Below are 14629 nucleotides of genomic sequence, written 5' to 3'. Positions count from 1 at the left end.
TGCTGAAACTTCATGCCTTTCTCCGGCTTTCCGAGGGGCAAATTTTTCTTGCTGCTTCCATTGTCAAGAATGGTGTTTGATTCCATTAACCGACCAATCTTCTGTGGCTGTTTTTGGTATCACAGCTATGCATACCATACATTTTGGATGGGAATTTAATTCCGCGTCTTTTTCAGTGCCCAGCACAACCATGCTTCTATATACTATTGTATACAACTAAGCATTACTAAAATACACTACTTACAACTTCAATGATTCTGCCTTAAACTATTTGGAATACCAACACCTTTGAATTCTTCATATAATCTTTTTCTCCTGACACTGTATTCTCCTTTTAAAATACACTCGGCCAGTTGTTATGAAAGTGGGTGTCGTAAGATTTGGTTGAATAACTAAGGAAGTGAAAAAGAAATTCACAAAATTTCATTCCTGATGTCAAACTGCATTCCAGTTCTTAACTATGTTGGCACGCTCTGGGAAGCCAGGAGCTAGTCTGGTCAGAAAGATAAACTGCCCTTTAAAGGCAAAACATCTGTTGGGAGTCACGAGAAGTTCAGTCAAAGGGCTGAAGGCAGTTGACCCACCGCCTCATGGAACCACAAAGATGCTCACGGAACCGGTTACTGCCATTAACTCCAATAAAGGCCATCAAGTACTTTAATCAAGAAGTGTCAGACAGCTCAGGGGTTTTCTACTGAGATTAGTTAACTATTATTCTACTAAAAAACAAACAAAAAAACTCACCACCACCAACAAAAAAAACCCAAAAGCAACAAACACCAACCTAGATTTCTGTAAAAAGGATAGGCTGAAAATTTCTGAATTGCTTTTCCTGTCCACAGGAGGAGACAGTGGAAAGCCCACTACTTTCCTTCATACTCAAACACTGAAAAATGACATCTCTAAGCCTAAATTCCTCACATATAATAAGAGAACAATAATATTACCAATTTATAACAATTTTATTAAGAACTACTATAAATGTTAATTCGTTTAAAGTTAACTAACTATTCAACTATACTTCTAAAAATAGAGCTCATCATTTTGAAATAAAAGAATAGCTTGGTGAGGTAAATATGACAACACATAAAGCAATATAATTACGGTAAGTGCTAGCATTATGCAATAAATATTCTGAAATTCTCCATGGCCTCTGCACATTAATATCATGGATTTCAATCAGAGGCTGATACTGCTGAATTTCTGAACCTTAATGTATTTGAAACTATTTGAAAACCAGTACATTGTCTACTGATGAGATAACTTTGAGGATGAAAACTACTGAAAGAAGTCCTTAATTTACATCATAATTTGGAGGTGAGTTCAGAGCAGAAAGTAACGTTTTTGCATCTTTATATAAATCAAGCGCTTCCCAGGTCAGGCTAAGCAAGGGTGCAGTAAGATCCGAGAACTGGACAGACAGACAGATGGAGCCATCGCTGAACTGTCACTCTTCTGCTATTATGAGCCTCATATGTCTGGCTCCAAAGAAGGCAAATAAAGGCCAGAGATTTATAGTAATAAAGTTACAACTGTAATACACAAATGTTTTCACACAAAGCAAAGAGACAACATGGACATGACCCAGAAAATAAAAGCAGTTACTGCTATTGCCACAGTTTCAGGAAAATTAAGCCTACTGCCTGTACGCAAATTATTCAGTTTAAAACAACACACAAAAGACTATTTCTGTCCAACTACTGTTTATAATTCCTCCCTCTTACAAAGCAATAAAATATATGCAAAGCAAACTTAACTCCAGTGCTAGGAAAGTATTATCACCTGTACTGCTCACCTGTATTATCACCTGTACTGTTCAACATCTATGTTGCCGACACGGACAGTGGGGTCGAGTGCACCCTCAGCAAGTTTGCCGATGATACCAAGCTGTTTGGGGAGGTAGACACGCTGGAGGGGAGGGATGCCATCCAGAGGGACCTGGACAGGCTGGAGAGGTGGGCCCAAGCCAACCTCATGCAGCGCAACAAGGCCAAGTGCAAGGTCTTACATCTGGGTTGGGGCAATCCCAAGCAAAAATCCAGGCTTGGTGGGGAATGGCTGGAGAGCAGCCCTGAGGAGAAGGCCCTGGGCGTGCTGATTGACCAGAAGCTCAGCATGAGCCAGCAATGTGCAATCGCAGCCCAGAAGGTCAACCGGATCCTGGGCTGCATCAGAAGAAGAGTGGCCAGCAGGGCAAGGGAGGTGATTCTGCCCCTCTACTCCACTCTCGTGAGACCCCACCCGGAGTACTGCATCCAGCTCTGGAGTCCCCAACATAAGAAGGACATGGACCTGCTGGAGTGTGTCCAGAGGAGAGCCACAAGGATGATCCAAGGGCTGGAGCACCTCTCCTATGAGGAGAAGCTGAGAGAGTTGGGGCTGTTCAGCCTGGAGAAGAGAAGGCTCCGCGGAGATCTTATTGCGGCCTTCCAGTGCCTAAAGGGGCTACAGGAGAGCTGGGGAAGGACTTTTTACTGGGGCATGGAGTGATAGGATGAGGGGGAATGGCTATAAACTGGAAGAGGGCAGGTTTAGATTAAACATTAGGAAGAAGTTTTTCACTTTGAGGGTGGTGAGGCACTGGAACAGGTTGCCCAGAGAAGTTGTTGAGGCCCCATCCCTGGAGGTGTTCAAGGCCAGGCTGGACGTGGCCTTGGGCAACCTGGGCTGGTGGGAGGTGTCCCTGCCCACGGCAGGGGGGGTGGAACTCGATGATCTTCACGGTCCTTTCCAACCTAAACCATTCTATGATTCTGATATAATACTGTTGTACTGGATGGACAAAAATACTCTGGTAATACAGTGTAGTGGTTTAGGGGACTTCTTAATGAATGTTTCATTATGTTTAAAACGAGAACAGAAGGAGGAAAAAAAAAATCACTCTTCGCTCTTCAATTTGCTAAATAAGAAGCATTTCTCCTTTTAAGCTTATGGATGACAGAAGTTTCTGTAGTGACATTGTTTATAGCCGCACAGCAGATTTGTAGCCAGAATTATGCTTGCACAAGTAATTGATTTTTGATTCAGCAGCAAAAGAGGGGAAAAATACAAAGGAAGTAATTTCAGTGTTTGTTTCTTGGGGGAGATATATGTTGTCTTTAGCCTGAAATAAAGTATTGCTGTCTTTTTTTTTTAAGCAACAGAACAAAAGTCACGAGTTAGTAAAAGAAGAGCGTGATAACTGACTGTGTCCTCCTTTATAAGCCATTAATTGGGACACTCATCTTGGACTGGAAAACCTATGTTCAGATCCCTCCTCCTTCAGGTCAGAATTTGAATGGCATACCACAAATAAAGCCTGGGTTCCCAGCAAGGGAAAAGGAAATACCAAACGTATGCCCATTTACTAAGAACTTGCGTATTTCTATTTACAACAGAACTGTAAATATTCTATGATCATTCCACTAAGAACTGCAGAAAGACAGTAAAGACTGTATAGGACCACCTCAATTTTAACACCGTGCTGCTTCTAAAAGAATTGACTTGAAAACATTAATAATGTTTTAACATACTGTGTGTGTATATAAAAAACTATGTACTTAACTAAAATCACCTTTTTTTTTTTTCAGCATAGGGGTTTTAAAACCCTAACCAGTCCTCCTTTCTTAAAGACAATCTTCCCACTTGCTTGGAATGGCAGGCAATTCTAGGGGTACCTAGGAAAAGGTACCCCTAGAATCCCCTGCCTGCATAAACAAAACTACAAATTGCTACGTTGCACCAAAGACATTCTCCTTCCCCAAAGGCCCTGCTTTGCCCTCTGGAGAATGAATTCCAGTCACTGCAGAAGGTATGGCATCTGGTGGGCAGCGCCTGAGCAAAGGGGAGACAGCGCGGCCGCCGGCAAGAGGCGAGAGGGAAGTTGTAAAGCACTCCTGGCCAGACACGTGGGAACAATGCTGAAATAAGTACCTACAAAAACAATGAAGTAAGGAAAAGTAGATAATCAATAGTAAATATACCAAATCCAAAGTATTTCTGAAATATTTAACTCCTCTCCTCTCACCAACTCTGCCCCAAATGATCACTAGGTTTCCATGTGTGACACCGACGTTCCCAAGTTTGCCCTGATTCTCTGTGCTCTAAGAAGATGTGGAAAGGACATCCTGGGAAAGCACCCTGCCTGTCACAAGTCAGCCTGCAGCATTTCTAACTAAGGAAGAACTTTTGCACTTTTTTTGTTTGGTGTTTTGTTTTTTTTTTTAATGAAATAAGCCAAATATTTACCACATGAAGAATGGCCAGATTGTCACACATTGGTGTATTCTGCCTAGCCGTAGAAAAAAATACCCATTTATGTAGTTTCAGTCACTGCCAGAAAACTTAACAGACAAAGCCTAATGACTGAATAATTTCCCTGCACTATTTCAAAATTCAGGCTATAATAAATATATATTATTGTAAAATATACAAATTGAGCACCAAGTTCCAAGTATAGCATTTCAGAAACTACAATCGTTTAGCAGCACGTGCATTGACAAGTTCCATACGGTTATGTATGTGCTACCACACTTAACGATACGGTATGCAGTCAGCTGCAGTTTTCAGAGCAATGGCTGGTATCTGACAACAAATTCCATTCGCATTAGAAGAGTCCTTCCCCTCCATTTGCCAAACAACATTTAAAGAGAGAGTGTTTCTGTAAACATCATTTACGTGGGGGTGATGCCACCAATCACTGCAAATATTTTATCATCAATTAGCTAAAAAGGGGATTCAGAAAGAAAAGACGTATTGTCTGGGTGACACTGCCCAGGAACTCCCAGCAGCCCGTTTCCTGAGCTGGTGCAGCTTGGGTAGAAACATCTGGTACGCCAAAGGATGCTATACAACATGTTTACAAACTGTAGGCAGCTGAACCTCTTGCAAATGTTGGTGGGTTTTTTTTTTTAAATTAATTCAAAAAAAAAATATGTTTAGACACTTTTGTTCCTGCAGGCATTACCATCACTCCACTGACTATGCTAATGGCGTTCTACTGCTATTAAAATACATCTAGGCGCCAAGCAGACAATTGCCCCATTTTCCAGCCTATTTAACAAGTTCAAAACATAACTCTACTCATTCTTTATCTCCTTGCTACAATAAACTTTGAGAAAAAAAGGGGAAGCTTTCTGGAGGTGAGAATAATTTTATTTTTTATTTATTAAAAAAAACCAACAACCACCAACCAAAAAAAAACAACCCAAAAAAAACCACCACCAAAAAACCAAAATCCCAAAACAACCCAAACAACCAGCTACCCAATTTAAGACTCTCAAGAAAACCCTAAAAATGATGAAATGGCCCTGACACCATTTAAAGGAAGCTACCCTATGAAACACTGAGAAATACAAACAGCTAAAGGCTATTGAAAGACAAACAGCAGAAGGTCAGGAATTCAGCCATTCGGGTATTTTACTCAAAAACAGATTAACTGATAATTAAAACAGAAGATATTAGTATTTTCTGGTCCGTATGGTTCATAAATTTAAAAGCAGAACACTATGCACGTTATTACTCTTTTAAGAGTTTTATTCTTTAAAGCTTTTGGTATTCAAACAGCAACAGCAGATGATTCAGGCTGCACCTCAATGACCAAGCCACATAGGTTTTTCCATCGTTATTACTAAACTGAAACATCACACTTCCATACTTTTGCCCTTTTCAATAAAAAAAAGATGACTTAGGCCACAAATTCCACTCCAAAACTAACAGAACTCCCTCTACCATTGATTAAACACTACATAAATGACTACCTGACAAATCTACTTTTAACACCTCACAAGGCTGTTGAGGGATTACAACCATAGATTTTTGCTGATACTGCTTCTTAGAATTCAGCTTTTCCTCCAGAAAATGCAAGTTTCTCATTTGCTAGACATCACAGATAAGCTCTGACCACAAGCACAGTTGCTAATTCATAAAAGCTATCCAATTTCTTAATTGCACATTAATTTCTGCAATTAAAGAATTCAGTATATTAAACTCAGTAGCAGAACACCAAAGTCTAACCATAGCTCTAGTTTTCGAGACCTAACTCTCTGTCTCTATCAAATATCTGCCTCTTCTCTGAACCAACAGACGTATTCATCCAATCACCACCCAGGTTGAAAGACAACCAAACCCAAATTTTAATTTACCACAAAAGAAGAAAAGAACAACCATATGGACAGTCCACTTATTTTCATGAGAGAAATAAATGCAAAGCACTTCTTACCCTCCTTTCAACCCAGTAAGGGAAAAGCCTTCTGAAGAAGTAGTCAAGCTCTGAATGAAAGGTTGCGCGGGGCTGGTTAGTAAGAGACATCCAAGAGTTGACAAACCCTGACTAAAAATCCCCTAACTTTGAAAGCGCTGAAGAACAACACACATACAAAATACTATTAGATTTATTTACAGAATGCAAAAGAAAAGTCTGGGTTAACATGGTTGTGTTGCCTTCAACCTAGCCAAGTAGGATTTCAGCAAGTGTTGTCCTACAAAACAAAAAGTAGGAGGTTAAGATCAAAAATGACTCCTCCGTTTACTGGAGGTGTCCCAGAAGTCACAGGAACCAAGATTTTTAGCAGAAGCATCACACAGAAGCTTTTCATTATAAGGGAGATTTTTATCTAGCCTAAGTTGGGAAAAAACAAGACGGTGATTTAGCCAGCGCTGCTGGCAATGCTATCTTGATGTTATCTCTAAGGACTGCCAGCTTGCCCAGGTGAGGGCACAGAAACTAGCACCACACTCTTCAAAGCAAAGAATTTCTTAAGGATAGTTTCCCTCTGAGCAACTTCATGGTGCAGCTATGAGCTATTACAACAGACAATACCTGGGTTATTTCCCAAACGTTCCAAAAGCGACAAGCAGAAAAGGAGAAGTACTGCCTACCCACCAAATTCCGCTTCCACAGCAGCAACAGCATTCAGGGCATCAAACTCCACCAGGACTTTTTTGCCAGGTTGCTCTGCACACCAAGAGAGCTCAGGGTTCCAAAGGAGTTAGGGCACCAGCAGTGCGGTGAACAAGGGGCTGCAAGGAGGAATCAGGAATCCCGAGCTTCCATCTCTGCTCCTGACTCGCTGGCTGATCGGCAGCAGCTCCGCAGCGCGACACAGGCGCTCTGCTTCCTGCCCTCGACGCTCTGCCTTCTGAACAGGGACTAGCCTTTCCCACGTACCGGTACAGCGCCAAGTACGACAGATAACCTTAACGTTCTCAACATCCATACCATGAAAAACATAATCACAAACTACCGAAATAATGGCAAAACAATAAACCTAAAACAGAGAAGCGGTGATGTACTAAATAGAACTATTAAATGTATCATACTTATTATTGGAAACAGGAAATGAAGAATTTTAGCATGAAGGGAAAATAGTTTACCATCAAAGCAGTCTATATGAGAATTAAGGGTCGGTACACAAACGCATTTGAGATTGTAAAAGAACTCTAACCAGGTTCTGGGTTGCCCTTATTGAACCAATTTGATTCCCTTCCACCCCTAAAACAAACATTCCACAAATGAGAAGTAATACTGAAATATGTCTTAAGTACAACATGCAGCTAAGACTTTTTTCCATTTATTTCTTTGTTAAAAGATTTGCTATTTTGGACACGTACGTGCAAATAAAAATACAAAGGTCATGTAACATGAAATCTACTGGAAATATTTCATTTTCATAATTAAGTAATATTTTGCTACGTTTTACCTGGTCTAGTGGGAGGTGTCCCAGCCCATGGCAGAGGGGTTGGAACTAGATGATCTTTAAGGTCCGTTCCAACCTAAACCAGTCTATGATTCTATGTAGTATCTGTCATCCTTACTACAAGCATGCATTATTCCGCCCAGTTCTACCTGGAATGGGGCGAACTTGTGAACAGTAAATAAACAAGGACTGTGACGTGACACTGCTATTTCACGTCTGTGTAAAAATGCTATCAGTGTTTCCCATTTTTCTAAAGCCGATGAATTTCTAGGGGAAAAAAAAAACCAACAAAAACACCCCATCAACACACCAAGAAAACCCCACCCCCCAAAAAGCAAACCTCAAATGAAACTGATCTTTGAGACTGTCTTTGTACAAATTTCATTTTTATGGCAAGTTCCATGCAATTCCTCACTCCTAGTCAGTAAAAAACCCTTCAGGATCCTCAAGATTTTCAGTGTGGATTTAGGCATTCACACAGTAGGATGGAAGCTCTTTAAACTTCTGCAAACACTGATATTAAATCCTGCCTTAGGCTCACTGCTATAAATTCGCTATAAATTTACAAAACAAACAGTAGTGTATGTGAAGTGTCCTGGTGACGCTAGAAATATTTCATCATTAACATCTTCAGCACAAATCGCAACATTCAAGTCTAATTCTACTATGACTAGTGCTTGCTTTGTATTTAAAGACAGTAAGCTTACAGAATCAGCATCCTCTTCAAGAGTGTTAAAAAATAATAAATTGTCCTCAACTCAGCCTTAAAGTACTATCTTTTTTAGGATCAGCTATCCAAAACAACCAGTTGTTGCATATTTATTAATTACGAGACAGTAGCCAGCACCAAATTAATTCTCCTAACTGAACTGATTGATATGAATGAAGAACAGTAAAAACTCGTTTGTAGGACTTGTCTATATTAGGATTTTATTACAAAGTGGATTAGGGCAGGGATTTTAAAGCACAATAATGCCTCTGTACTAAAAATATCAGCTGTATGGTCTAGCTTAATTATCTGAAGTGGATTAAACTAAACCACATAAAAGAAACTCTTGCCAAACAGTAATAGTGTTCACAGGCAAGAAGTGTGGAAGAGCAGTTCCAGGTTTCCACGCTTACAGGGATGACACATGCGACTGATGGTACATGTGCAAGAAGCATGGCTTGATCAAAGATTACTTTAAAAAAAAAAAAAAAAAGTAGTCCTGTATCAGTTTTTCAAAACATAAATCAAGACTCAACAGGTATGGATTGGGTACAATGTATCAGAATGCAAAGCTATTACCTAGGACTTTATTGTACCATTTATTAGCTGTTTCCCAACCTTTCACTTCCTTGCGGAAGTATATTTTCTTTGGTTTGCCAGCAACAGACTTTTCACTATATTATCCTGAGAGAGCAAGAAACGTGTTTTATCTCATTCATTCCCATATTCTTAAACTGGACTTGGATATTGGAGGGAAGTGCAGGCAAAGCGTTACTGTAAAATCAGCACAGGCTGAGTACACAGTGCTTTCAACATATTCTGCAAGTGCAAGTCCTCATTAGCATCTTCCTTCACTGTTTTCTGAATAACAATATTACGCCTTTAAAACAGTTTAGAACTGAAAGACCAGTTCCCAAAGACGTCATTTTTATATGAGATAAATACAAACCGGTAATCCTCCTTAATGTTTGAACACTTGCTGTTCCATACAATTATGGAAAGAAAAACAGTACTTTCAGTAATTCTTTGTCTTTACTTAAATACTACCAGCTTCTACTGTGGTCTTCTAAAAATAGCCAACTCAAGTCCTGAACGTATGAGAAACCAGTGCAAGCCCAGTAAGAACACTACAGGGAAAGAAGAGGAACAGAAGAGTATTGAGTAGTATCAAGCACCTCACCGTAAACGTGATTTTTGCAACTGTGCGATAACCCACATTTGATAAGGCTCCCGGCCACGATAACATTAAAAAGACAGCATACATGCACAGGTCCTACAGATGTTCACTGCGTCTAAAGCCCACTTCTGAAGCACTGAAAAACAACCCAGCAAAGCCTTACAGGTGCCACTCGCAGGTAAAATAGCACTTTACCTACCCTGGCACTGAACAGCTGCTCATCAACCGCACAGGCTTCCTACATCCTTTCCCTTCTCTACAGACAAGCAAGCGATTAGTGACAAGCCTTCAAGATGACTGGCTCGTAATTACATCATTGTCTGCTTTCCTTCCACTGAAACGAAAGAGCAAGTTTGGACAATAAGTAAACAATGAACTCCACTGGGAAATATCTTTATCCTCTCCTGTAACTGTTATCACCTCTGAAGGAGTGTCTGTCTTCTTTTCTTCAGCTTATTTTTGGTTTGTTTTGTTGTTTTTTCTTAAGTACAGATCCACTATACCATAAGCTTAAATAATTGCTTACATCACAGCGGTAATTGTTACAAATACTAAATTACAGCAATCGTTTCTTTTCCATAATTAATCGCTTCCATGACACAGCCGTTAACCAAATGCGTTTCATAAATTTTCCTGGATAACAAGCGCAGAATGATTTAAACCACGAGTTGTTGAAATATAGTATATAGAATAGTTCATGAAATAAAACAGAGATGCGATTGAAAGCAACATATAGTGCAAACCTATCACTGAAGGTCAACCTTATTGACACAGGTGCAGCTGCAAAAAACCCCAGCCAAAATAACTGAAGGTCATATTTGTTTAAAAAATCAATAACCATTCTGGGAAATCTACATAGCCATACATCTCATTCATTCCTTTAAGTGCTGATAAGTTTAAAAGGTATTTGTTTTAAACAGAGTGTGATTTGCATATACACCGAGACAATTCTACATTACTCAGCACTGCAGTGAGCACCCACAGAGATAAGAGGATCCTTCACCTGAGAAAGAATTAAATTCATAACTACTGGGAATATTCCTCCTCTGGATACCCCCAGACAAACAAGACTAAAATTAAATACCTACCAGCTTCAGGAAATTAACCTTGTTTTTTTAAACAAGAACCTGTATTTGCACTGCTTGGATTCAGGAAATGCACTTGAAAGCTGCTGATTTATATAAATTACCTTAAAGTTAAGATTTAGATGGGATTAAAGCATAACAGGGTGTGAAAGTTTGCCATTGAAGGCACCTGCAAGAGGACCAAGGGTTTGCATACAAATAGTACTAACACTTCCAAAAAAAGTAGTGACAACTATTGATATGTCTGAATAGGAGACCACTGGCAGCTTCGGCTAGCTTTGTACCTTGTGTAGCACCACACACAGTCTAACTTCCAAAATACTTTATATGCATTCTGCATATATTTCTCACACTAGGTGACAGAGAAGAAGTGTTAAGACTACCTTCATTTTTCCTCATAAAAATTGCAAGAGTAAACTACTTTGAAGAGGAATATTTTTGAGATACTATAGTTAAAATGAATATCTTAATTGCTTAAAAAGGTCTTTAAAAAGTAGCAAATTAGCAGTTTTCAAGCCCTACATGGCATATAGCTTAGATGAGAATATCTGAGGTGAGCTGAATCATCTTAACAAGCAGATTTATCGTTTCACTAGTGGAATCTAACCACGGGTTACTTGCTAGCATCGTCATGTCAGGATAGCAGACAGCTAGATTTCTTTTGCTTTCCATTCAGAAGTAGGACAAAATTTCAACCATGAAATGCACCAAGGGCATCAGGAGTTATCTGTTAGACAAACTTCTATTCCAGCACAAAAATAAAACACTCGGGGTAAGAACAGAAATGTTTCAGAAACTAAATTAATCTGAAATCCTTATTCAAAACTTTGAAAGTAGGAGACTGCACGGTATCATTAGAAATGTCAAAAACGAACCCATTGGATTTTTTCCAATGAATCAGCAATAAAATTACCTGTACGTGTTACCTGAACATAAGAAACAGCACTGGAATAAATTCAATAGTTTGTTCAGATATTGCGTACCTGAAGGTAATCTCATTTAAAGAAAAAAAAAAAAACAAACCAAAAATTCTCCTGGTCAGACAAGGTGAATAGGGGCTACAGAAACACAGACCGGACCACTGCTACCACGCCAGGAGCAGCACGCCAGGCACTTCAGTGGAAAGCTGAAGGATAATTGCTAAATTCAAAATTAAGACTAACTTCAAGCTGTCAGTACCCACTCTGCAACACAGAGCGAAGTCTGGCGGGTGCCGTTTCCACAAAAGCCAACACAAAAAAGTGCAAGCGCGGTGACTGGGCTGGACTACTCATTTCTTCCTTGGAGCAGCTTTCTTGCTGCTCGAGCGTTCTTGGTGTGCAATATGCACAACAGCAGGGCAAACTCGGAGACAGCATAAGTTAGAAGCTGCAGAGTGGCATAAATCTAATTAAGTCTAAGTGGTAAGACTAAAGGAATGTAAATTAGAACCAGATCCGTATCAGCTTCCTCACATGCAAGTTGCACTGAATCAGACTTCCTCTGGATTCTCTAAATCTGGCCCAACATTCCTACTCCGTGGAACTCAAAATCAAACTAGAGTCCTAGGCAATAGTTAACCAAAAAGGATGCATTTAAGCTTAAGAAAATTAAGAATACTTATTCAAAATATGTATTAAAATGCAGTCAACAGAAAACAAGTTAAGCTTTTGCCTTTTCTACAAATACGTAAGTTGGTTTACAAGAGAAATCCCTCAGGCCAAAATCACAGTTGCAATTCTTTCCTCAAGGACTTCCACTGCTGTTCATTTTTCCAGTAATAGTCACTAACTGTAGGAACCAACCAAACCATCCTACTACAGTAGGATCGGTAAAAACTCGGCGCTTACCCAGCAGCAATGTGGACACGAAAGAACAGCAAAACCAATATTCATTACAAAGCAAAGAGCCAGTAATACCAAGGAGCTCAGCAGAGTGTGAAACCTTCCTTGTACAGACTTCTGAAAGAGCGAGCTACTGTTACCTTGACAATTTCAATATACACAGAACTTCTGAGACTTGTTATCCAAATACACTGTGCTTGTTTACTTTGCAATTACTTTAGTAAGCTGATTAGCAACAGCAGTAAATCAATTCTTTTATTCAACATTGACGGCAATTACTTTTCAAAAAATATATCCAGAGTAAAGGCAAAAAGACCAAAAGAAGAAAAGCTGAATATCTTAAAAGGTGATTTTATGCACAGAAGCCACACACAAAAGCAGTCTGAAATCCAAAATACCATTTTTCTAGTTAGCATCTATTCAGGTTGACACCCAAGATGCATATGCTTCCCGGGTGCTTACACCACTCAGAAAAAAAACTGACAAAGACATTTAATATTAAGCATGCAGGTAACAATCTGATCTACAAAGCAGCACTTGCAATTTGGTACAGGGACAATATTACTCTAACATTAATCAACCCATCTTAAACACTTATTGTGAATGTTAAAAGCAAACCAATTACCCAAGTGATAGCCAACATGAGCCTCTGTAGCTGAAACTGAGATCATTCACAATGTTAACATCCTGTACTCACCTTTTAGCAGCAGCAAAAGGAAACCCCAGTGCTCATTACTAATGAAAACAGTCTATCTCTTCGGTTTTTATGAATGGAATAGGAATCTTTGCCACCCACTCATGCCTACCCAGTTATGTGTTCTTAAATGAGAACAGGTCTAACCAATATTACTGGGGAGCGCGAGTTCTCAAATCATCCTTAGTTGGACAGCAGTTCCATTGCATCTTTGCGTCTGTCAACAACGCAAATGCAACTGCAAAAAGTGGGGCACCTTTATATGAATTGTTAAGCACATTTTCAAAATAACAGGAATGATTCTCTCTTGCATACTAACCAATTCAAATGCAACGTATTGGTATTGCACCTGAGGAAGACGACCTTTGAAGGCTTCCAAAGACATTTTTCTGCACGTCTTATATTCAGTAAAATGGAACGATCGACAAAGCCAGCATCCAGGCTGATATATAGTACAAACATAAAGCACTGGGATCCAACAAAGCAGAGAACCAAGTTTCAGACTTACGTTTCTCATCATCAGCATGTACTAGAGATGCTGCTCTCGACAAAACATCCAATGGAGTCTCCATTCCTCTCTGGATCCTGGAAAATTCAAAGTTTCAAAGAGTAAACTCACAGAGCCCTTAGCACAATGTAGTAGGTGGTATGCCACGTGTTCATAACGTACACGCATCAGGTTTTACAGGTGGAAGTAGTTTTAAACAACAAGAGCGTGACAGCAGAAAGAATCAAAAAATCCAGGTTTCTGCTGCTCTTTTCATGTACCAGCCCAGGATTTGTTAAAACTAAGTCATTGCTGAAAACAAGGGAACACCGGAATTAGCTTTCCCACCAACTACTCATCCAAAACAAACCAGAAGGCCAAATTCTCTGGTACTTGACTGAAGCTGATGACCACTGCTCACATCTGTTGCAACAGGGCTATCTGTGGTTTTGCCTCCCACATGCCGGCCTTCCATCCCCATAAATAGCTACTTGAGACAATATCCAAAGATGCAACACATCTGAAGTGCAGATGACAGCTGGCCCGACTACGCACACCGGCATAAGATTGGTTTAGATCTGTAGTATTCAATAAACTGGTCCTCCATACTCTCCCATGCCCAAAATGGAATTATCCAAAGCTTATAAGCCATTAAAGACATTTTCTTACTGATGAACATACAGTCGAACACTGGGCATGTGTATATGTATAACGACACAGACAGAAAACTGTAACTTGCTAAATCATAATCACACCTCAGTAGCTGCTTTTCCCTGTTTTCTCCCCTCTACAACACGTTATTCCCATACATGAAAAATTAACCCCATCACATAAACCCACACATTTCGGCACTATACCAAGCAACAGACTCTGCCATAAAAAAAATAAAGAAATGTATTACAGCTTACATAAACCTCTCAAAGTTTCACACGAATGGCTTCAAAATTGAAAAAAAACCCCAAAGTTCCAGTATGAAGC

General features: G+C 39.7%; 1 protein-coding gene across 1 annotated transcript in view; it reads right to left on the bottom strand.

The window, feature by feature from the left end:
- VGLL4 (vestigial-like family member 4) overlaps nucleotides 1-13736 on the bottom strand; it is a 90168-nt gene extending 76432 nt beyond the window's left edge. Inside the window, exon 1 of the mRNA XM_009889935.1 lies at nucleotides 13673-13736. Within this exon, the coding sequence (XP_009888237.1) occupies nucleotides 13673-13736 (64 nt within the window). The remainder of the gene's footprint in view (nucleotides 1-13672) is intronic.
- Between the last annotated feature and the right edge of the window lie 893 nt (nucleotides 13737-14629).

The sequence above is a fragment of the Charadrius vociferus genome, unplaced genomic scaffold (assembly GCF_000708025.1).
Source record: "Charadrius vociferus isolate BGI_N301 unplaced genomic scaffold, ASM70802v2 scaffold67, whole genome shotgun sequence".
NCBI classification, from domain to species: domain Eukaryota; kingdom Metazoa; phylum Chordata; class Aves; order Charadriiformes; family Charadriidae; genus Charadrius; species Charadrius vociferus.
The sequence above is the reverse complement of the archived record's forward strand: the minus strand, read 5'-3'. Positions and strand labels throughout refer to the sequence as shown.